General features: G+C 36.2%; 1 protein-coding gene across 4 annotated transcripts in view; it reads right to left on the bottom strand.

Moving 5' to 3' along the window:
- Positions 1-281: 281 nt before the first annotated feature.
- Positions 282-24,846, bottom strand: part of LOC142336466 (uncharacterized) — an 82,248-nt gene continuing 57,683 nt past the window's right edge. For 2 of the 4 annotated variants that reach the window (XM_075385320.1, XM_075385322.1), the window contains exons 2-9: positions 23,384-24,402; positions 16,344-16,680; positions 11,353-11,852; positions 5,515-6,108; positions 2,679-2,996; positions 2,092-2,259; positions 1,524-1,838; positions 282-970 (exon numbers count right to left, since the gene is read on the bottom strand). In XM_075385320.1, the coding sequence (XP_075241435.1) occupies positions 835-970; positions 1,524-1,838; positions 2,092-2,259; positions 2,679-2,996; positions 5,515-6,108; positions 11,353-11,852; positions 16,344-16,680; positions 23,384-24,402 (3,387 nt within the window). In that variant the 3' untranslated portion in view covers positions 282-834. The remainder of the gene's footprint in view (positions 971-1,523; positions 1,839-2,091; positions 2,260-2,678; positions 2,997-5,514; positions 6,109-11,352; positions 11,853-16,343; positions 16,681-23,383; positions 24,403-24,846) is intronic. The other 2 variants (XM_075385323.1, XM_075385321.1) reach the window with 2 other exon arrangements.

Raw genomic sequence — 24,846 nt, 5'->3', positions numbered from 1 at the left:
TTAACTTTATCAGACAATTTCATTTCAATATTGCCCGAATCAAATTCTAAATCAGTCCCGATTGCATTTTGAAATCGATTCTGATTCATTGAATTGCACTTAGAGTCAGGTTTTTCACTGTTTCAAAGTGGGTATATTTTGAAAACCAATTTTCCTCTATTCCAATTCGAATTGAATTTAACCAGGCAACAGTAAACCAAAAATTAATACGATAAAAACTCCCTGGAGATGTTTTGCTTAAAAAGCTAAAAAGCTTCAAGCTTTGCATTTAAAAAAGTTAACAGAACACCAAATTTAAATTTAATCAAAATAAAAATTTCAAATATAAACAAAAGTTGTTTTCAGGCAAAAAGAAGCATTTCTCATTTCATTGCGTCAGAGCTAAATTAAACTAAAATTATCAAGTTCTTTTAAATCTGTATTTAAAGCTATAAGGCAAAACTTCATCACCAGCTTACGTCTGTTTCGCAACGTGAAAAACTGAACTTGGTTCAGTTCGAATTTTTTTTTCATAGAATTTGTTCACTTCAGTTGGACATTTGTTTTCACTGAATTTGTTCATTTCTTTGAATTTGTTGAGCAAATTGTGAAAACTTCAGGTCAGTTCCGCTGAGAATTGGAGTGAAAACTTTCTTTTTTCTCTTCATCAAATAGCGATTTCTTGTAGAATTTTTGAGGTGGATACGTGACTAGCCATTATAGCCCCAAATGCAATCAATCCTTTCCCGCCCAGGTAGATCGGATGGCTGGGTAGGACGCAATCAGTGGGTTGATTAATTGAGTGGGGGTGGGATTTGGTCACAGGTGACTTGATGTAATGGAAGGGGGATAGTATTATACGCTAGTTTGTTTCTCTATTCGCCCAATTATTTTTCCATCGTAGAAGGGCAAAATTGCATTATCGTCAGTAACCTCTTCATTCACAATTCCTCCGATTTCAATTTCGTCAGAACGCATCTTGAAGAAATACCTGAAATGAAGGAGATTTCATTAAACCCGCACGTCAGATTAACCCAATTTGTACAGATTGCGCCAAGAACATGTCAAATTAAATCACCTACAAGACGTGATTAGAAGGCTGATAAGGAGCACTTGAGGAATATGTAATGTGTAACAATCTCAGGAAAATGAAAATTGGGAACAGTTTTGCGGATTAATTTCATTAAAAAGATTTTCCTACCAGCTACGCCAACGCTTAATTATGTTCGATTAGCTTCATTTTCATTTGCAAAAGCTCAAAAAAAGAATAAAAAGGAATTAGTCATAATAAAATTTTTGAAACTTTGGCTCAAAAAATGTAATTTTGAAAAAAATGAAAGAAGAAAGAAATTATTCATAATTCGCGGACATGGATAACCAATTTTTCTAGTATATTAAAAGAATTCAAATTTGAACTTAATAATAATAATAACAATAATAATTTTGCCTTTTAATAATCTAAAGCCCCTTGAAAATCATTTTCAAGGTGTTCCTTTCGAAAGTGATCAATCACTTTGATAGCGAGTGGTCAATCAGATATTTACCTGTAGTTTCCCTTTCTGGTCAAGAGCGACTTGAAATCTGACAGCGTGATAACTTTCGACTGGACAACTGTTCTATAAGGAATTGGCTCTCCGCAGAAAAAGTAAGCCACGACTGTACTGTTATTATTCGTGGCTGTAGTAGTGGTAGTTGTAGTTGACGATGACCCGCTGTAGCTTCCTGCGGTTTGTGAGGCTGCGCTGGAGGGAGGTTGTGAGGTGGGGTTTGAACCTGCGCAGCTGGCTTGTGAGGATGAAGAGAGTGGTTTTTTGATTGCTTCACTGGAACAAGTTGAGAAGTAGGATTCTTCCGCACAACTAAAAAAAACAAAAGATCAAATTAAAAATAAAACTCATCAATTGAACCATGAGATATTTCTGATTAATTAACTCTTCTTGAGTTTACAATTCCGGTAATAATTTAATGATATTAAATACAACTTACCATATTGAATGATTCACATACAAAAATGCAGCATTCAAGCATTCAAGGTGAAAACAATTGAGGGGGGCTATAATTTCATGGGGTGGGCTATAAAGGGAAAGACCCGATAAAGGCTAATTAACGCACCTTTCATCGAAAGCGGAGTCCTCTTGTATCTCAGACGAGTAGAGACTGCTGCTGTCATTGTTGTTGTGATGTTGTTGGAAAAGAGCTAAAGCAGCCGCACTGTGCACACAAGTGTTGAAATGACTCCTACTCCCTTTCTCACTAGTTCGCTGCTTACTCCACGTTGAACTGAAAAAGAAAAACATCCATTATTTTCTAATTCAAATAATTTTCACTTTTTTCAGTTTTTTTTTAAATTGTCTCGCAAAAGTTACAAATTCAATATTCAAAATTAAATAACATGATCTGAGAATTGGCACATTTAGTTTGTTTGCGTAAATCCTGATTGAAAATAGTTTTTTTAGCAAATTGTTACAGAAATTGTCTGATTTTTTTTTCCAAAATATCAAAGATCTGAATATTAAAGAACAATGTTTTGTTGATGATTTCGTAAATGATTTATATTTTTATATTGTAACAGTTTGTGCACTGTTTCGTTTCTTCCTGTCTCGTTTCTTCAAAGTTACTAACCTGTCTCGTTTCTTCAAAGTTACTAACCTGTCTCGTTTCTTCAAAAAATTGTCAATCGAAAATGAATTCAAACCAACCTTTTCTTTTTCTCATTGATTGGTGTCGAATCAGCAAACTGCTGTGAAATGACACTTCCGCCCTCTTTGGGCTGTTTGGGTGTCTTGCTGCCCGCTGATTGGCTGAAACTGGGCGGCGCGATTGTCGCCAAGTTCTGCCCACCCATACCCCCGGAAGATGGCGGGTTGTTCACGTTGTCTTGTGAACAACTGGTTGAAGACATGCCGATTATGGATTCGGAGGTTGTGGCTTTTGGGATGATGTCTTGTTGTTTGAACACTTGAAGAGCAGCTCCGCTGAAGGGACGCTCCGCTGAATTTGACCTGCTTTTCTTTTGACTGAAACAAACAAAAAAAGAAACCATTAACATTTTTTCTATGATATCTTTTATACCCTTATTATTATAATGCATCTTTTGTATACTTTCATAATTTTGGAACGCATTTTTGCTATATTCTGGAGTTCTCATTTTTTTCAAATAAGAATCTCAAATTGAAAAAATGAAATATTTTGTAATTCTATGAAAAAATATCCGACCCATAACTTCTGATATTTATGAAATGCACGATTTTTTATGCAATTTATTACAATCATAAAACAAGTTTAAGTTATTGTAAGTTGATCCGATCAACTAATTTCACAAGGGATCAAAAGTATCGTTCTTTCTATCGGAATTTCGATGGAAGACAAAGATGCAATCGTTTGAAGTCTGAGTTCTTCTTGAAATCAGACTTATCAAAGTAACAGACGTTTTAAATGCTTTGATTCAAGATCGGCACTTGAAAATGATTAGTTTCAATTAATTCTGAACAACTTTTCTACATTGTGTTAAGCGGACGAGATTAAAATTATTTATTATTTGGAGCCACGTGCAAACAAATCTATTTGAATTTGAGAGACAAGCATATTTTTCACCACAATATTCATTGTTTAGCAAGGAATAAATTTTCCTCCAAAAATTGTCCGTCTCAAAACTGAGACTTTTTGGTAACATCATAAGGAGAATTGTATCAGCATGGCTATTGCGTCCCTTTATTTAACAGCGACTCCCATTTTGTAAAAAAAAGTGCGACTTTTCTAAGCTGTTTGTTACAATTTTGCACATTTTCCCTCCCTATAAATGGATACCATTAACTTAATGGGGCTACTTAACAGACTATTAAGCAGGAAAACCTCTAAAACCTAATTGAAAATTAAAAATCCCCTCCCTGAGACACTAAAACCGTGCTAAAATGTCAGCACAGTGGTATGTTGTTCAACATTCTCTCATCCCTAGCTATTACAGTCAATTTACACATTTTAAAAATGGAAAACTGTTTATTCCCAGATGGGCTTATTTTTAATGGCTTTCCGAGACATCAAGTCAGTGGGAGGGAAAATATTCACAAAAAATTGAAGAAAAATTGTTTGTACAAAAGACTATAAGACTACAAATTTATGTCCCAGCTAGAAATTCTCCTCCTCCAAGCCCCAGCATAGAAAGCGCCGAGATATATGAGATGTATAAATTTCTGACCAAATTGGGTCCATTCAGTATTTGTGATTGATGGCTCAAGTCCCCCTTGAAAATCCCCCCTGAGGGCTCATCTGAGTCGATGGATTATTTGGGGGATTAGGCATGAATGGATAACTTTGTGCCCATTCGCTTGGAAAAATCTCTTCCCACAAAATGAGATTGTAATTTACAAATCAATGTTTTCTTTTGACATTAAAAAATATCACAAAACCACAAAACAGGAAAAGTTTATTTATTGGGGAGAAAATTTATTTGTTCAATCCCCGTCCCTGACGTGATAAATATATGTAGCCTTGACTTGACTAATTGGCCAAATGAGGGGCCGAGTGAGGAAAATTTTTATCATTTATAATCGTGATAACATGTCAAAAAAGACTGATTACGATTGAAAATCGACTTGTTGAGTCTTGAAAACAATCAATACTTTTCAAAAATTCAAAAGTTGGCGCTTAGTGGAGGCAACATTACGGTCCATTTGGCGCTTAATCAAAAATCGCAAAGTCACAAAGACGCCCGAAGATGAGAAATGGAAGGCAATTACCGCTCTTGGAGTGTGATAAAAAATGGGCAAACTTCATTCAGTCATTTTATTGACAAGAAGAGAGGAAACTACAGCAGGAAAGGAGCAGTTGTTATTAAGCGATGTTTAACATTGAGCTACAGCACTAATGGCTACATAATTATGTCTTCTATCCCGGCCATAGATGGAAAAATTATTTCCCAAAATTGATGGAAAGCTGTTGATTGTTTGAGGGAAGAAAAGCTTTTTCCATCAATCAATATTATTGACATGTGCTAATCTATGGTTTGAATTTCCACAATTCAAAGTTGAATTTTCAGCCTGCAATTTTAATAAGCTCCGCCCAACAAAAAACGCATTAAGGCAAAACCCGCTTTGAGAAGGGGGCAAATACCCCGTGAACAGAAATCGTCACCTGCTAATTAAGGGAAAACAAGTTTTCCATTAGAGGGAATCCGTTGAACAAAGTAGTCAATCAGTGTGTAATTACGTGCTACAAGGTGCATTGGGGGAGATTTAACAAGAAGTTACTTTGAGGTAATTTGAGAAAACTTCAGAGCCGTAATTGCTAATTAACAAGTTCCCAGTGCGAATATTTATATTGACTACATGTCAGAAACAAACGCAACATGCTAACAATTTCCAACAAAAATTTAAAAAATAAAAAAAATAGCATGCTTTTACAGTTATAGTGTTAAGAGTGTGAGTTTACGTATCAGAGTGCTCTAAAACTAGTAAGCAAAACAGGGATGAAGTTATAAATTTTAGTACAATACCAGTTATAATCAATTAGTACAATGAGGTTGGTGTTATAACTTACTGGTATTGCGAATGGTGTGCGTGGGTGTGCTGGTGGAGGGAGGAGGGTACAGGCGGAGGGTGGAATGAGGAGGAGGAGGAGGAATTAGGGGCCACAATTGAGGTGGAAGTTTCACGACCGCATGCACAAACTACAGTAGAAGCGCCCGAGGTAGCACAGCTGTTATTAGACATGGTCGCGCCATTCTGGCTAGTGCTCGATCCGAACGCTGAGTTATATCCAATGCTGTTAATACAGTTATTAGATAAAGCACCATCACAGGAAGCGCCCGAGAACATGGGCGGAACCCGGGAGGGCGTTCCGCATCCGCCGGACATGCATCCGGATGACATTAGAATGCCTGACATGAGAGGATTCTGGCTGTTGTTACAGTTGTTGACACTGTAGTGCATGTTTCTATGGGGGGACAAGGAAGCCCACCTATTGTTCAGCCGGGAAGTGGTGGAAGAGCCGCCTCTGACCGGACCTCCCGGATGTTGGCCCCTGGATGGTACCACGTGACTGTTGTTGTTGTTTCTTGCCGAGGAGTGGTTCGAGTTGCTGTTCTCTCTGGACGATGTTTGCATCCAGTTCAGAACTGACAATCTGGATCTGCTAGAACAAAAAAAAAACAGTTGGCTTAAACTGCTCGTTCTAAACTGCGAAGTTCTAAATCTAGATTTCTATTTTTTTTAGAATTCTGCTAACAATTCATATTTCAGCTCAAAATATTTGAAGCGCTTGAAAAAAATAAATGTTCTTTGAAAAGTGGTATTTACTGTAAATATGAAGCATATGATTTTTGCAAAAAAACGCAATAATTCTTCGAAAGAAGCACGATAATATTTAAAAACAGTTTGAATTTCTTCGTCAATTATCTTGACAATTTTTTAGTTGAAATCAAACTAGCAATTTGCAGGCACGTTTTTAAAACGCACGGGTAGTCTCCCAAACATCAAAAAGACCCAAAGAAACAAAGCATCAGACAAGACACAAGACCAAAGTAAACAAAAACAACAAAACATGAAACTACAAATTCTTCGCCATCTACATTTTTCAATCTGTCTATACGTTCTGGGCATCATTGTATAACAATGGGATGTCTCAAGATAAAACAAAATAAGACGCGCTTTCAAACACTCAACATTCCCCGCTTAATCCCAAAAAAGTTGAAAGGGGGCGTCGCAATTTTTAAATAATTATGATCATCGCTACCCTTATGGCTAAAATTGTAGGATAAAAGCGTAGTGACTATTTGAGTAAAATTATATTCGAACGAAATGTGTCCATGCTTAGGTGTGGGCTCCCGCCACGAAAACAACAACAACAATCAAAATAACTTAAATAAGAACGTGTTTTTGAATTAATCAGGAACTACAATAGCTAATATTGAAGTTATTATGTGCAAGATACCTTAGAAACGGTGTTAGAAAAATGTACCCAACTCCATTTTACCCAATGCCATTTAACCCTATGCCAACTTTAATTTACCCTATTGTTTTAATTACCAAAACGACTATTTAGCCGACTATATAATTAAATGGCCCGTCGTATTTGAGACGAAACTATCACAACCGAACATCGGACAATTGAACGAAAAGATTGAAGAGCATCGAGTAAGTTGGCATAGGTAAAAAGGCAGGTTGAGTAAAAGGGCATTGGGTAAAATGACATTCGGTAAAATGGCATTCGGTAAAATGGCATTCGGTAAAATGGCATTCGGTAAAATGGCATTCGGTAAAAAGGCATTGGGTAAAATGGAATTGGGTAAATTATCATGCAACCCTTAGAAAGTAAGGCACTAAGATTTCTTCCTAAGCTCTTGGCACACTCATTCCATTCAAGTTTCGATCAAAATAACCATCACCATTAAATACAAAATCATCGCTTCAATTCCAATACGAGGTCTTAAATGGTATTATGAATCATTTGAGTGAAAAAGATGAAGGCGATTTCGTATCTCAGAGGTCCGAAGAGATGGGGTGTTAATATGTGCGCGCAAGCGTGCGTTTGTATGTATGTATATGTATGTATGTATGCATGCATGTATGTATGTATGTATGTATGTATGTATGTATGTATGTATGTATATATGTATGTTTTTATGTGTGTGTATGTGTATGTATGTATGTGTGTGTGTGTGTGTGTGGGGGGGGGGGGGTTTGGGAGCTTATTCGTAGTTGGACAATGACAGATCACTCCATGCTACGACTTTGAGTCAGACAATTGATGAATGAAAGGGTGAGGGGGTCTGGCCATGTTTATAACTGGCTTTGCGGTGTCTGGAATGCGGTTATGTGTTGTGAAGTTGCTGTTTGTTTTAAGGTTGTGTCGCCACACTGCCATGATGAAAGATATAGTCTTCAATCGCTGAGAGAGAGAGAGAGAGAGAGAGAAAGAGTGCGGCGAGGCAATCGGACGTCAGAAGTCTTTTTTCCTCGCTTTGCTTTTTTGTATCTTTTGTTTTTCTTCTAAGTAGCCAATTCGGCGCCCTTTGTTCATGCTAATTCTTTTTTTCTATTTTCTCCTTTTAACTCTCATCTCTGATCATAGCAAATAACGGCTTCCATCTCCTTTTATTTCCCTATTTGTTCACTCCAATTCCTTTTTAATTTAACAACATGCGTCCACTAAGCCTACAGTCTCATTAAGCCTAATACCCCCATCATCATTGCAATCACAGCCTAATATAGTAGCAATGTTATCAACTGGAGTGACCTAATTGAGAAATCGACTAAGTGAAACAGGTGTGTTATGATGATGCTATTCCTTTGATTATGATTTGTAATAATTTGAATTTGGCCGTTTGTAGAACGGGAGAGAAAAAAAAGAGAGAAAGAACAGTCAATAGTCCATAGCCATTGATGTTATGTTCCGGTGCAATTTTTCACTCCTTAATTTACAAGCTTTCATTTCACGGATTAATGCCGCGGCTGCGCTACGCTAAACAATGGACCACCGCAGACGCCACGTTCATATACCTACTACTGCTGTACTACATAAGCATGGATATACATACCGTGTATATTAAAAATAGATGGTTCGGGGGTAAGTACTATATAGGTAAAAATGAGAGAGAGCGAGTGAGTGTTGTTAAATAAATTGGCCGCTTTGTTGAGTGGCGCTTTTTAAGTTGTGATTTAAAATAGATTTGACATTCGATTAATACCCAAAATCAAACGGCTGATTTTCATTTCACTTAAAAACCTACATACCCGCCATCCAGTCGTCGTTCTACCTCTCTATTCTCTTTCCCCTTTTCTCATCTCACAGAGCTACAAAAGGCTCTCAGAAGCTCACGGGGAGCTAAGATGTTGAAATCAAATCAAATAATCCGTTTGAAATCACGTCTTAAGATGTGTTTTAACATCTTCTACCTTTAAACTCGCTCATTTTTCTTCTATCTTTTCTTTTAAAAATTTTTCTTCAAAAAATAAAAATTACCCCGTAATTGTATACACATGTGAGTGTCAGAGTATGCAAATATTATACTTTGCATTATCTCACTCATAACCGATCTTAGTTTTAGCGACGTCCCCCCAGACCACAACAAACGCCTAACCCCTTCCCAAACCCCCCCCCCCCCCCAACCCCCAGCACACTTCAGAGTAAACAGTGATCCCAGGCACTGTCTTATAATCTTAGATGATCCTAAAACAAACAAGGTACGAACAAAGCCTTAATACACACAAAGTACAACAAAGGTTAACGATGAAACAACAATCAATATAAACGCAATTGAAGTCGTTTGTTATCAATTTCGAATCGAGAAAGGAGCCAATATTGAACTAAAGCGCAACAATTGAGTTAAAAACCTTAAACTTTTTAAGAACAAAGCTCAATCTTAACATTTATTAAAAACGTTTTTCGGAGCAAGAGAAAAAACGCGAAAAGCGCGGCCAAAGTTGAAACATAGCGAAAGAACAAAGGCAATTTTGAAGTTTTGTTTTAAAAAGTTCATACGGGTCAGCTTTGTCTCTTTTAGGTTGTGGAGTGATGATAGAAACGGTAGCGTGTCCAGAGAACCATGTGTTATGATGCGCCTGGTTTGCTTGCGTTTGTTTGTTGTTGTTTTTGTTGCATCTTTTACTCTCACAAAGTGTGTATTTGATTTTGAGGTGATCGACTGCTGTGTTTTCAAGTGTGGTTTTGAATTTTGGTGTTGTAGATTAAAGAGAGCCTTTTTGAAAAGATATGAGAGAAATTTCAGACCTATGATATGAGCACTTAAATGGGGAAAGAAGATGTTTCAAGTTAAGAGAAGTTTTCCCTAAAAATAAAGGCAACTTTGATCGCTTGTGCGTCTATTATATTGGATAATTAGAGCATTTCTTTCATTTAAAAACATCTTTTAACCGTCGTATCTTTGATTTCTCTCTGTCTCTCACTTGCTTCTGCTCCCGAGCTCAAATTCAATTCGACAAGGCTTTGAAATTGGGATTCTACAAAGATAAAACACGCAGGGATATCACCTCGTATCTGGAGCTATTGATTTCACAACAAGTCTTTTGTTCTTCCAAATAACTTCACAAAACTTCACAAGCAGAAGAAGAAAGTGAAGAAAAGTAGAGATAGAACAGAAGAAACACCACCTTAGCTAACACCATGACTTTCAACTTAACCTCACTGTCTCCTTCACAAGAAAAAAAACCACATCATCAAAAAACAGATTAAAGGGAATTGTATCTTTAATTATAGATTACGAGGTTAAAATCAGCTGGAAAAGGGTTTAAACCAGTTTTTATTTCTTTGGGTAATTAGACATTTCAGGTACATTGATATACCAATTTTGCAGGGAAAGTGTTTTGTGTGTGTGTGCGCGCGCGCGCGTGTGTGTGTGTGTGTGTGTGTGTGTGTGTGTGTGCGCGCGTGTGTGTGTGTGTGTGTCTAGGTGTGTGTGTGTGTGTGTGTGTGTGTGTGCTTGGGGGGGGGGGGGGGGGGGGGGGGTTAATGACTAATCTAAGTGAGTGAGTGAGTGAGTGAGTGTGGGTATGTGTGGGTATAGCATTGAATAACTTTTGAAAAGATAAAGAATTGATGCAGTGCTTTCATTTCTTTTTGACATCTGATTCACATCAAAATAATTTGCCGGGGCTACAATTTGATCGATTTCCTGTGTAGTATAATTGCATCAATTCTTAAAAGGGAGCTTCTAGGATAGCTTAAAAAGTGTGCAGTTAAAAGTATGCAAATGAAAAATGGCAACTTCTAAGTGATCAAAATGTTTAATCACGCTCTTATCATTTCCTGTTTGAACTTTTCTCTCTCTCTCACACACACACACACACGTGAACCAAAGAAATGTGACGTGATACTTAAAAAGCGAGCTCAAAACTTTGTTTCTATGCCTCTCGCAATCAAAGACCCGCTTTGAATACTCTTACACAAAAAGCTGAGCTAGTAATGTAAAGAGTCCTTTTATTTTGCCCAAACTTTGAACTTCGCAATTTCTCTATAAATTTCAAATTCCAATGAAAAGTTCAAACAACAATTGTGTTTTTATCACAATGACTTGCAAAAGTTTATCCTTTCCGAAAAACTACAAATAACAGGGTCAATATTTACATGCAAATAGGTCAATAACCGATACAGTTTAAATACAAATTTCTCGTAAATAGATCAAAAGAAATTAAGCTCAGTTGTAACGATTTAGTTGATCGAAAAACGATAATCGCGTAGAATGCAACAAATTTTGTAGATGAGAAATAAAAATCAATCTAAAGTATGACTCAAAAGTTTAATATATGAAAGTTTTGACCGAAATTCGAGAAAATGAAAACGAGCTTGAAAAGGATTGAAAAAACGCGCTTTTTCGAAAAAAATATTGAGAATTTCTTTTGACAACTTATAAAAAAGTACCTTTCGCTTTCTCGTGAATCAGTACTGAATTGAGATGACACATCAAAGCAACCGCTGTCAACTCCACTCGACATTGACAAGTTGGAACACGTTTCAAATCGGTTGCACCTCCTGCTACCTGAGGACACAAACTTGCCCCCTCCCCCGCCACAAATGACCCCTGAATGGTGGTGACCCCCTCCCCCATTGACAACTCTAGGGGGCAGAGTATTGCATGATGATTTGACATGATGGTGTATCGCTGAAGTCCCCGGGCCACACTCGGCACACAGGGGGGTGGGTGAGAAACTGGGCGAGGGACTACCCTCGCGAGTATCTCGGAACACTCTTGACACATGGCTGTCGATTATGTTGTTGGGGTCATCTTCCTGGGAGGAACTGGCGAGGTCCGACACTTGATGGCTAGTGGCACCCGACACTGCTAGAAGTTGATGACGTAATGTCTCAAAGTTGTTTGTTAAACTGCGCTCGTGGCTTGAAGAAGAAGCGGCCTGCGCGTCCTAAAATAAAACCAAAACTTTTAATAACAGCTTTTTTAATTAATTTGCAAATTTTTGAAAATTTTTATCAATAAATTCGTCGATTCATCTTACAGAATAATATGAACCAGATCGCAGTTGCACATTAGGGCAGCCCAAAGAAATTTTTCGAAAGTTATGTTGGTTTTTTTCTGATTTTTCTTATAAATAGAGAATGCAAAGGTATCTAAATACTTGCAATTTGTCAACACAAACTTCTTTCTTGAGTATATCATGAACGCATACAAAAATTGATAAATCTTAATTTTATAAATTTTTATTTTTCAATATTGTGTCACATTAATTAATTTTTAAGATCTGACCGTTATTGTACAATAAATGTCTACATAATATCTCAATTAATAAACAAATCTATTTACTTTCAAGCCTATCAAAAAAATTCAAAAAAGATGTAAATACTTAATTGAAAACGAACTCGAAACCAATGAAACTTTTAATTGAACTACAGTGGTGTTTTCTGTAATTGATCAGGATTTTGTCGTTTCGAACTATTGTCACATGACCTAAATTCCACTTCCATAGTTCGGTTCCCCCCCTCTCATGTTCCCTCCCTTTTCCTGTATTTTGGGTTCTTTCTTTTCCTCTAGTAATTTAAACGTTGTGCGGCCCAACCCGAAATTGATCTGATAATCGGAATCTGTTCACAAGAGCATTCCTCAATTCAATTTCACCCTTTATATTTTCAGTCTTTAATTGGCACCACATTCAGCACAAACACCAGTCGAAAAGAGGCAACAAATATCTTTATTGGAAATATCAAAAAGAAGCCAAATTTTCATTTCTTCTCAATTTCAAACGCCGGACGCTACCCCAGCCACCGATACCCCGGCAGGCCTTTCAAGGTACCCTCTTAATTAAGTTTGCCTCTTTTGCGAGGGTGAAGAACGTCACAGGACTTAGTTATTAGTTATAACAAGGGAGAAACTTTTGTAATAACTCTGATATGGGAGGTAGAATCAAAGCTAATTTAATAAAAAGCCCTCAAACGTTTTATAAATTGCACCTACTGTTATTATTGCCCGAAAATTAGTGGAGTAGTAATGGAACCGGGCTATGGGTTTGGTGGGGTAGAGGCAAAAACTGAGGCACGTTGGTGCCGGCGCAGAAATCCCGACCACTTTTGAGGGAATTACAGGGATTAGAGTTTGGGACGTTGAACTCGCTCGTTTGAGCACCCATCTGATTTTTAGCACAACACTCAATACCACAACACAAGCAAACACATACTGCTAACTGCAAAGCCCCAACGGGGGTTCAAATAACCACCTTCAAACCCAACGCACACCAACACACCACCCGGCCTCGTCGGACGACAGTCCAAAAAACCGAAAAATCTTCCTATCGTTATGTTCTTACATGAGAAAGAAAGCCATCAACTACGACTGATATCTCAGAAAAAAATATTTGTTAATTTTCGACTTGATGAGAGTAAGTTTAACATTTCGACTAATTAGTTAGCTTCAAAGGAAATGCTCGAATTTCCAGTTTGGTTGCAAACTGTCTGGTTTAAGCGGGTGCGGGGTTTTGCCTGGCTGGGCTTTATGAGTGCTGGTGGGGAAGCGGGGGAATAGGGCCACTTTGTCCTATAACACTAATTCTCGAATTACAAGAGCACGCAACTGAAATCGCAGTCGAAAATGAGTTTATGCTTGTTGTAAACGTTGTTTGTTATCAGCCTACCGCTGCCTTGGTAGTGAGTACTCTTTCACAACCCAACAGTCGCGTTCGCCCTATTTATGGGGAAAGGTATCCCCGAAAATGCCGCCACACCAGTTAAAAGCTAGCCACCTAACAGAACGCACACGTCAAAGTGGAGCGTGTACTCTCAATGTCTAAATACTGGCTATAAACTTGAAAGTTTCGCCAACACGAATACTCTTTAAAGCAATAACTGAATATCATTCTCTGATGTCTGCCGAAATTTGAAACAAAAAATTGGATCTTTTCCGTTTGTGTGTGCCCCCCCCCCCCCCCCCCCCAGATTATTGGGTGCATATTATTTGCACACCCAAACAGCCCGTGCCATTTTCTTAAATAATAATTTACTATGTAATAACGAGAGGGTGCATATTATTTGCACACCCAAACAGCCCGTGCCATTTTCTTAAATAATAATTTACTATGTAATAACGAGAGCGCTGTATAACAGATTTAAAAAGTTCAATGTCAAAATTGGTTCAATTTGGTTTTTCCATTTTTTCCAGAGTTTTTGAATCTTTCTAAAACTTTTATTATTTTTACATAATCCGAACTTCGTTTTCAGTGTAACCGAACCATTAATTTTTGGTCATTTGATGTTTAATATTATTTTTAATGCTTGGCAATGAAAATTTATTGCCCAAATTTGATTACTTAAAAGCAAAGAATTATTCTTCTGTCATTATTCGACAGAAACAGTTTACGTCTAATTCATGTTTTCAGTGAAGTTCAGTTAGCTTAAATTTTTGATGGTAAAATAAATGAGCAAATGTAGCCTCATTATTTCACGTGTATTTTGAAAATTTGTTGATGAAAGGATCAAATAGTTCACGCCGGCAGATGAAAACTTTTATGTTTGTTTCATTCAATATTAGCTCAACCTCTCAATTGGAGATGAATCGAACGAATCAAAAGAGTTCGTTTTGTTCGAAAGAAGGCTTTAAAACTAACAAGTTATTTGCAAACATACAATTTTCACCACTATCTCAAACTATGAATAAAACATGTCATTGTGTATAATGGTATGCTAGTTAGCAAACTATTACTAACTCGGCCAGTTATAACTCTTGGCTCTTTAGCTTTGTAGACCATATGGAAAGCTAGACGCTTTTGAATTTGGCTAATCAGTTTAGAATAATAAATATAGTCGAGCTTTAAAATTCATACGCAGGCATTAAAAAGGTAGCAGGCCGCGCGCGAACAATTAAAGTGCGTTCGTTTTACACTCGCGTTTCGAGCTTAAGTTCTGAAACGTTTCATGTTTCTGCTTAACTTACAACTGAGTAAAAGCTAAGATTTGTCACAAACGTTTTAGGTGCGTTTGATATTTTATGCGCTTTCTTTATAGCTAGCCGGCCGGCTCATAGTAGTCAATCTAAGTGTGTACTAAGTTTAAAGTGGTATAATAATATCGAATGGGACCAGCAAAGCTCGCCCGCCGCCGCCAACCATAGCGGCGGTCACTTACAAAGAGAACGGCTGCTGCTCTGTGTGCGTGTGTGTTATGTGTACTAAGTTTGGAAATGTTTTTGTTTTCTTTTCTCCTCTTAAGCTTAAAAGATAGCTATCTTCACTTGATAAACAATAAAACTAAACCGACCAAGCAACCACTCACTCGCTAGAATTGGAACAAGCAACACAGTCAGGACTGGCAGTGAGGCTTAAACTCGATATTAAAGCAAAGCTAATTTGAAAAGTGGTTAAAAACATGCGGTTATAGGAGCGATTTAATTACCAAAGTTTATATAAGCTGATCAAAGACTTTACAGCAATGCGTAAAAACTCTAAAGGCTCGATAAATCGTTTGAAGTTGAAGAGAATTTGCCGCCGGCATGAAACGCTCCTATTTCACTCCTACGCTTTAATATACCACCGCGCTCTCACACACGCCACACTACTAACAACCCTTTTCCTCAAAGAGAAACACTACACAACCCGACCATAACTGAAACCAACCAAGCCAGCGAAACTAGCGCTCCAAATTACTAATACTAAATATTCGCTATCTAGCAGTTTGGTTATAAGTGGTTTATAACACATAAATGCTATGTCTAGAGCTTTAAAGCGAAGATTGCGCTCCACATCAAATGAAATTCAAAGGGTTCTCTAATCTCAATACGCGCTTAATGACGGATAGTTATGTCAGCTTCACCTACCAATCAAAGCTGTCTTAGTCAAACAAGTCCGTCCAAATCAAACTTCTGTGAAAATACCTGTTCGATATTGATTAAAGACTGCTATTTATATCAACTTCGCTCGCCCTAATCATTCATCATCGCGTGATGTCTGAGAACTTATAATAGTGACATTAAACGACCAAAAATTTCTTAAAAGTTTGATAGCTTTTGCAACGATGACCGCGTCAATCATTTTGTTCGGATGAAAGATTTGCAATTTACCACTCAAACTTCTCAACTTTAAAGCGTGACTTTCAAGACAAATTGAATAGAATGTGTTCAAAGTTTTTGAACTTAGTTACGCAATAATTATCTGAAGGTTGTAAGCATGCGTCAATAATTACCGAAAAATTAAACTTGCAACGTTCCGTCTGCTTGTCAAGATGTTTTCCTAATAAACATGACATTTCTATTTCACAATTTTTTCATTAAAGGCTCTTTCAACACAAAAAACAAGAATTTTCTATCAATTAAACCGCAGTTTTATCTAAGAACAACAAAGACAAATTTTTGTAGTTAAACTTGAGATGCAAATCGTTTGAAATTTGTAGGCAAAAAATAGAAGAGAAAAAGTTACCAATTTCAAGCCCTGCTGTTTAACTTGTAGCTCTTCTAGTTTCCGAGTGAGAATGGCTGCAAATTGATGAGGTGACAGCATCTCAGGTGGCTTCCGAGAGGCCAGGTCCGACTTGACAGCCGCAGAACTTGATCCCTTTTTAGTTGACATTCCATTGTTGGCGTTGGATGACTTGGGACGAGAGTGGTGACTCATTTTTACCAGATTCCCAGTTGTGGGGTCTTTGCTGATCCGGTGGTCAATCGTGTTCTCCTGTGATTTACCCCGGCGCTGCATCCTACTCGAAAGAGGGTTACCTTTTGAGGAAGAGAGGTGTTGTTGTTGTGGAGTTGCAATCCTAAGAATACAAACAAAAACAAATTTCAATCATTGAATTTCACACAATTCATGAACAATATACAAAAACAATAAATATGCAATGCTTGGAAAATGTTTGTTGTTGTTTTTGTAGTTTATACAATTTTATTTGCATTTTTTTTGTTGTTCGGTTCACATCTTGTTTATACAATTAAATTTAACCCTAAATTTGGTATTTATATTTTATATAAACAAATTTTCACATTATGAAAAAAAAGTTGAATGAAAAAAAAGCACGTGAAAAAAAAAAAAAATTGGGAACAAAGAATCTCATTAATTTATTTTTCCATGTGAGGTAAATTATTATAAAGGAAACTCCCCTATTAGTTAACCATTTTTTAAACATTTTTAAATGATTAAGAAGGTGATTAGCTCTCAAAACATCTGCTTCCAATTATATTAGTCCACATTAGCACTTTGTTGTCCGCAGACACACACACCCGCAACAGAGGGTTGTTCTGGCTGGGTACCTCAGTAAATTCTGCCCAGTTTACCCACCCCACCCCCGTTCCCTCCCCTCCCACGGCGACAGGATAAGGCGGTGCAGGCATTAGGGGGAATTAAGAGGTGGGCGGACAACTGGGATTAGAGTTCTCTTTGAACTGATGGGTAATTATGTCTATTTATAACCAGCTAGTTATGATACGGATTCGTAGCCAGATATAACCCCCATTCACTACATCCAGCTTCAGTGGGAATAAATTTTAGAGATAAAAATTGATTTTACAGATAAAAATGTTGCTAGTTTTTCTATAAAAAATTTTGTTATTTTGCGGATTTTTTTTGCGTCGATATAAAATTTGAAGTATAGACTTAAGTAAAGCTGTTTAAATTTCCCCCTCTTAAGGCGGGTTTTTCAAAATTCACAATGAGGTGGGCATATTCTGATGTAAGTAAAGCCCACTTTAAATTTTCCTTCGCGTGTTTCTCAGGGGAATTAGGGTATAATTCCGGGGCGGTGAAGGGGGTGGGTTATTTGCCGCTTCTTACCCTTCCCCCTTTTGTTGTAAAGGTAAAACAAGGAGGCACTTTTCATTCAGCTTTTCCTGCCCCTTTTGTTTAAATTGCTCTCTCGTTTGGCATTAATAAATAGCCCCCATTCTAGCCCAAATTACTCGCCACTTTTTGTTTTTCACCACAAAACAAAAAGCAAAATAGGTATTATTTCTTAAATGCAAATTTCGTGAATAAAAAGGGGACAATAATAGTGGTAATTATACAATATTTAGGGCGGTTTCCAACAACCCCCAGAAAATGGAACAAAAGCAAAAAAAGAATTGTAAGAATTTTAGATTTCAACTTCAGTTATTTTCTTTCACTCCTCTTTTGTTTTGTTTTTGTGGTTGATATGAAAAAGAGTCTCCTAAATTTTGCCCCCGAATGTTCAAAAGAAATCAGTGGTCGAAAGTCTTTCACGGCTGGAAGATTACTTTTCAGTGGTTGAATTTCACAGTCATTTACTTTCAAGTTAAAATCGATCAACAATTCCTACACGTCATGCTCTACTGTAGTGTACTGGGAAGGAAAGAGCTCAAAAAGGGAAAAGATTTGATGTTTTTAATTACGGTTTTGTTTCCTCGACTTTCATCCAAACACACAGCCAACCAGGAACCAACCCCCCTCCCCCCATATATTGTACTTTTTAATCTGATGATTTGATATACAACAAGAACTACATGAAATTGCGACAATAAGTACACCTATGAACGGAACTTAATTTAATTAAGTGCTATGGATGAAATTGATTATGAACATTTGTTGACCTGATCAACTTTTTGCAGCGACAAAAATCATGATTTCGAATCTTTTTTTCTTAAAAAATCAAAAACTAATTTTTAAAGATAGGAAGACAGTATTCCCATCAATTGACTACAGAAATCAACCCGTATTCATTTTTTTATTTATAAAAGCAGTAATTCAGGTTCGAAAAATAGACCTAAAACCAATTACATCCTTTTGTTTACGGAAAGGCAAACAAACAAATAACGGATTCCTTTCGCTGACGACTTTCGCTTAAATTGCGGTGTGTATTTTGTTGTTTTTGATTTAGCCTCACTCTATATTAAATAAGGGGACAATAAAGACAGGATTAAACAGATTGTACCGTGTTTATAGTAGTCCTATCATCTCCCCATTGCGAGTCAGGTAAAAGAGTAAATTATCGAAATGATCAAAGCAATTATGGTGGATTAAAGTCTTTGACATGGAAAAAAGAGGGAACACAGCGAGATTTGGACTGCTTTGAACAACAAAACAGATAAAGGCTTTTCATCAAACCAACAATTTCCGTTCATTGCTCTCCTTCAAAAGCTGTAAAAAGTTTATGAATCATTTAAGATAAAAATTAAAGCAACTTTGATCGCGTTTCGCGATAAAGCGGATGTGTAATGTTTGAGAGGTTGAAAAACAGCGTTCAAAAATTGATGAGTATCCTCGTTCTAAGTTTCACTTGGAGCAGCCGGATATAATTGAACGACAGATTTTTGATGTTTTAAGGAAAAAGAATTGCTAAGTTGATTTTACGACTACGACCGTGCCTTGTTTTAACGAAAAGAGAAGATTAATACTGGAAATTTTTTAAAGATCAAAAAGGTATCTTTCTAAATAATCTCTGGTGTTAATACCGGCTGTAGCTGAGGGCAAAAAGTGTAGAAATAGCCATTACTTGAAACTTATAAAAAGTTTTGAAAAATTATTTTCTAATTTGAGCATCCTTTACTTTTGCGTGCATATTTTTTTTGTTGAAAATTGTCTCTATCAAATAATTTCCCACTGCTGCCTGTTATGGTCGCGCAATTTTTTTGTACTACCCGCCCATTGGATGTGAAAAATTTTGATTTATGAAAACTATAGCCCTGGTAAGCATTTGATTTATTTAACCATACCAAAACCGTGTCTTAATTTGATCATTCCGAAAAAAAATTATATTATTATTATTATTAAAATAAAGTTTATCGTCCCAATTTTACAAATAGATGTAACTTTTACAGATAATATGCAGTTAGTTGTTAAAATTTTTTATACAAAATAAATATATTTCTATTTAACCATACAGAAACAGATTTCTTGCAACAATTTTACAAAAAAGTTATTTTTAGCATTTGATTAATCACTATACAAAATTTAGATCATAGCAGAATTTTTAACTTGATTGAAAATTTCTCTCATAACAATTTCATAAGATCAAATTTTAAGTTGTAGAAATGAACATATTGAAATACTTTGAAACGTATAGAAGCGTTAGAAAGCAAAAGTTTGCCTAAAAAATAGTACTAGTGTACAAATTAAACGTATAAATGTGTTTCAGCATTGAACGTTTTCAGGTCACCCTCCTTAGAATAATTAAGACTGTAGAAAACAACTCCTGTAATTCGGCAACTTTCTCAACACTTGAAAGTCAAAATATGTGTCACTATTCAAAGTCATTACTAAAAACACTTCAATACAAAAGCAACACTTTTGATCTTGCCGTTTTTCGTGCGACCAATTTCTCCATGCAAATTGTGTAGCCCAGTTTTAAAAATGTGCTTTTATCACTTCTGTAATTCTTTGATTTTAAACAAAATTGTGATATATATTTCACAAAAGGCCTATTACTTTCACTATTTGGCATTTAGCTAAGTAAAGCTTTGTGTTGCAAAATACTTTCGATATCATGTAAGCGATGTAATAACTTATAACTAGGAAATTTTAGTTATTTTTTGATGATGAAATGTCATTTATCATCAAAAGTAAACTGATCAAAAAGCTACTTGTCATAAAAGGAATGATAGTGATTTTCAAGCTAGTGCCATCAATCGTCTTTCTATCCGGCATTTAATTTTGTTTGAATTCGACCATTAAACAATGAATTCCTTTGTTTATGTTTTGCTTTTTTTTGGCTCTGTACTTAAAAGCACTGGAAAACGCTTTGAACATTTTACTAAGAGGTCGAAGGGTAATTGAAACTGAAACATTGAGAGGAAAATAGAGAGTAAATTTCAGTATCTTCCTAACCGAATTACTATCTCAAGTTTGGCCATTTTTAAAATCAAAGAGAATCTTTTAGATTTACTCAAGCGAAAGAGAGCGGTTAGAACAGCTGAAAAAAGCGAGCTAGCTATAAAAAAGTTATGAACAAGTTCAAAGTTCATATATCACAAAACGTGAAAACGCTTCACTAATTGTGAAAAATGTGAAAATTTACCAATCTTTTCAGGCCTGGAAAACCAACGCCTTTGATGTTAGATTTAAACATTGATTGAACTATAAAATGTATCAACAAGGACTTAAAGTGTTGTATTATTTCAGAGGGAGAGAATGACACAATATATGGAAAAATTGAAACCAGGAACTTGAAAGTGGAATTTAATTAGATTAAGATGAAATGCCGAAAGTATTAATCTTTGCAAAAAAAAGATTGATGCAATATCAGCTTAGTCAAGTGCAACAAACTGAAAATCGTCTTATCAGAAAGTGAAAAAGTTGAAAAGAAGTCGATAAGTATTTTGTGATGGGTGAAAGGTTGCTGCTGGAATCAGAGTTCTAACTTCAGACAAGGGATATTAATAAGCTGAAGTGATCTAAACTGCCACAAGCTGAAATTAGGATGAAAGCGGTTGAAATAGTTCTCTAGAGATTTGATTTATCGGCTACGGAAGTTATTGAAAATGAGCTAGAGGCATAATTTACTATAAAAAGTTAAACAAGTACTCTTTTGTAAATTTAATCTCATCCTCATTTTTCACTATCGCTCTACAGTTAAAAGTGCAGTGACTTTTATTCATTGCCGACTTCAAAGGAATCGCCGCGACGGTTTAATAACGTCCAAAATTTTAACATATTCCCAATTTGAGCTGAGCTAAGTAAATCAGGTTGCTTATTATGAGGAAAAATGACGAAAAGGCAGCGTGATTACAACCATTAAACCCCTGGCGTTGCCTTTGAAAAGTGACCATAAAAATGCATCAAAGAATTTCTCTGAAAAGAGAGACCAAGTTAAAAAGAATGCATTTTTACAACATAATTAGCTGCTTTATCTAATTCACCAACTAACAACAAAAGGACAACTGATCGTTCACTTTGTTCTCAGAATTGAAAAATTGTGACCAATTTTTTTTTAACTTTTTTTCAGAGAAACTCAAAGTGACACAATTTAACAACAAAAGTTTTGTGAAAATATTTGAACTCTAAATTGAAGTTTTGACAAGAAAAGCCTAAAGTTCTGACATCAATCAACTTAAAGTTGGTTAGGTTTTCAGATACTGGCCTATTTAGTTCTCTTTTATATGATACAAACCCAAATTAAGCGAAAATGCAGTTCATTGAATGCATATTTTGGGTACATTACGAAAAAAGAAAAACGAAATTCTGCAGGACGCTTTAAAAAAAATTCGTAATTAACGTTAAAGAAAAATTAGAAATTTTGAAACAAATAGAAAAATGAAAAATTACAAAAAATAAAATTAACAAAAAATAAAAACTACAAAAAAATTATGAAAAGGTTTATAGGGTGATTCAGTTTTAGTTCAAGTCATCTATGGGGTAACCGTTAGGGTTTTATGAGTAATCACATTTATCCAATAATTTGGACTTTTGTGTCTAGCAAACAAATATTTCTCCATGCGATGAGAGAGTGACTTTGAGACAGACAGATAAAGATGAAAGAACGTGGATGTTGATTCCAGTTTTTATGAATTATCCACCACAACTACAATCACATCAAAAGCGAAACAAGATTGCCTGCTAGGAACATTAGCCGACAGGTGGGTTTAGCCGACAAGGAGAAACTTAGAAACTTAACCTAATTCTGATTGGTCGACAAACTTGATCTTTTTGGTGCCTGATACAGAATGTTGTTGTTGTTGAACAAAAAAATCGATAACTGATTGGTCTAACTATCATTTAGTTTTGACAAACATTACATTGGTGTGCGGTCGGGTTGTCGGGTCAAATTTTCATTTTTGGGTTGCCTCGGCTAATAACCCCCTACAGGGCAATTCGGCAATCGTGGCGAGATCTATAGGTATATATAGTACATGTATTTAACATTTAAATCTCTACTATATTATAAGACGGGTGGCTTCTGTTTGACTTAACTTTGACGAAACTGTGTAAGTTGAGAGGGGCAAAAGGTGATCAAACAAGGAGCAAATTTGCATTAAAGATTAGGCTAATAGATCAAAAGCGCTAACTTGGCTAGCGTGTATTTGTCATTGAGAAACTGAGAAATGATAGCTGATCTAACCCTCACCAACACATAAATACGTCGCAAATTAAACAACCCAAATGCGAGAAATTTAAAGAATGTTAAAGAACATTTGGGCAAATGAATGATGGCCTAAATATTAAAAATTTTGGAAAATAAAAAATTATTAAAAATAAAGAAAAAAATGGCAACAGAAAAAATGTGAAAAATAAAAAGGAAATAAATATGAAAAACTGAGAATATGTGAAAAAATAACACACACAAATTTTACTGAAAATAATTAAACAAACACTTTAACGATGTTATTTATCGAACGAAGAATTAGAAAATATTTCCATTATTCTCTAAAAAAAGACAATGTTGCGAAAGAATCAGACAAGAATCAAAAACGATTCAAATTCATCGTCCGCTTGGGAGCGTATATTTTAAGAAAAACGCCTTTAAATGTAGTGCAATTTAAATCAGGCAAATTGATGCCCAGAACAACTGTACTCACAAATTTGTTGATGATGTTGTTTCTGAGGAGGTCAGTTTCGTCGCATCGACCATTCGGCCACTAGCACGACAGACGACACAACTACTGCAGCTTCTAGCATTGTTGTTGTTTACTTCTGAGGTCAGCTCTTGTTGTAAACAAGAGGAAGAAGACAAATTAGCACCAATTTGAGACCCAGAGTTGTTGTTATTGTTGTTTGGACAACAATCGAGACAACAATTAGTTCCACCGTTGTGACAAATCAGACCTGCTGACGTTGTCACCAAGTTGGACATTGTCGTTCCAGTTAGTGTCGTTAAAGGCGCGACCGATGCTTGATGAACAACCGACGAGCTACTCGACATGCTAACATTGGGGTTATTCGGCAATGTGACGTCAGGAACGGAATCCGTGTTCGCTGGTGACGAGTCGTGGAACCCGAAGTGTGTTCCCGAGTTCATCTGTGAAGTCGCAGTCTCACCCGAGGGTAAAGTAGGGCTACTGTCGATGAACTCAAATTTGGAAGCACCATCCCATTTCGTAAACTGCGGGTAAAAGTTAGTACGAAGCAATGATTCGACCTCTAAGTGGGCTTTGTCAAAGATAGTCCTCAATATTGGCGTCGAGTCAATAAGAACTTTAATGTCGTGAATTGTCGATGGACTAAGTTTAACTGGGTTTTCAGAATTAGATTTGATAAAACTTCGGTAAATAATTTTGGCAAGATGATCGGCTTTTCCGGGTTCGGGCACTTTTTTGAACCCGTTCACCGCCAGCCAAAACATGAGGTAGTTAACCTGGTTTTGTTCACGTAAGAAATCCTGGAATAATTTGACACATTTCTCACTGCGGAAAATTCCATCGAACCCCATCACAAGGTTGTGACTTGAAGATCCGAGGGAGGACTCCCCACTTCGGATGAGTGGGGTGGTGCCTTCGAGTAAGTTGTTCATTTCCATCATTTTTGATTGGCTAAGAGTCGTATCCCTCGCTGCTATGTCCACGCTTTCCATAAAAGGAAGTTCGCAATCAAAAATGGGCTGAAATAAACAAAATATGAAACCAAAATTTAAGATGCAAATTGCTAACAGACAATTCGCACATTGTGTAGAAAATGTGAGTTGTAGTAATTATTTTCAGCAATTTACGAATTTGACTGTAATTTTAAACCAATAAGGGGAATAATACTGATTCTACAATTAAGTAAACCAGTATAAACTTCATCAAAAGTAATAATAAACAAAAGAGTAATGTTGAGAAAATTGCTTTATAAATTTATAATTTTTTCAATGTTTGTTTTGTTGTTTTTCAGACAAGCTTTGAAAAATTTCCAATCTTTATGGGATGAAAAATAAACGAGGCTTTTACTCCCAACTTGCGCAAGGATATAATCAATTTCGTGTTCTGATAAAGACAGCCGTAATAATAGTTTCTGAGCTTTTGTTTATGCTTATTTTCTTTTGAAATAATTTAATGTGTTGAAT

Source organism: Convolutriloba macropyga, chromosome 3 (genome assembly GCF_964194025.1).
Source record: "Convolutriloba macropyga chromosome 3, txConMacr16.3, whole genome shotgun sequence".
NCBI lineage: Eukaryota > Metazoa > Xenacoelomorpha > Acoela > Convolutidae > Convolutriloba > Convolutriloba macropyga.
Note: the sequence above shows the minus strand (reverse complement) of the source record. Positions and strands in the feature narration are given on the sequence as shown.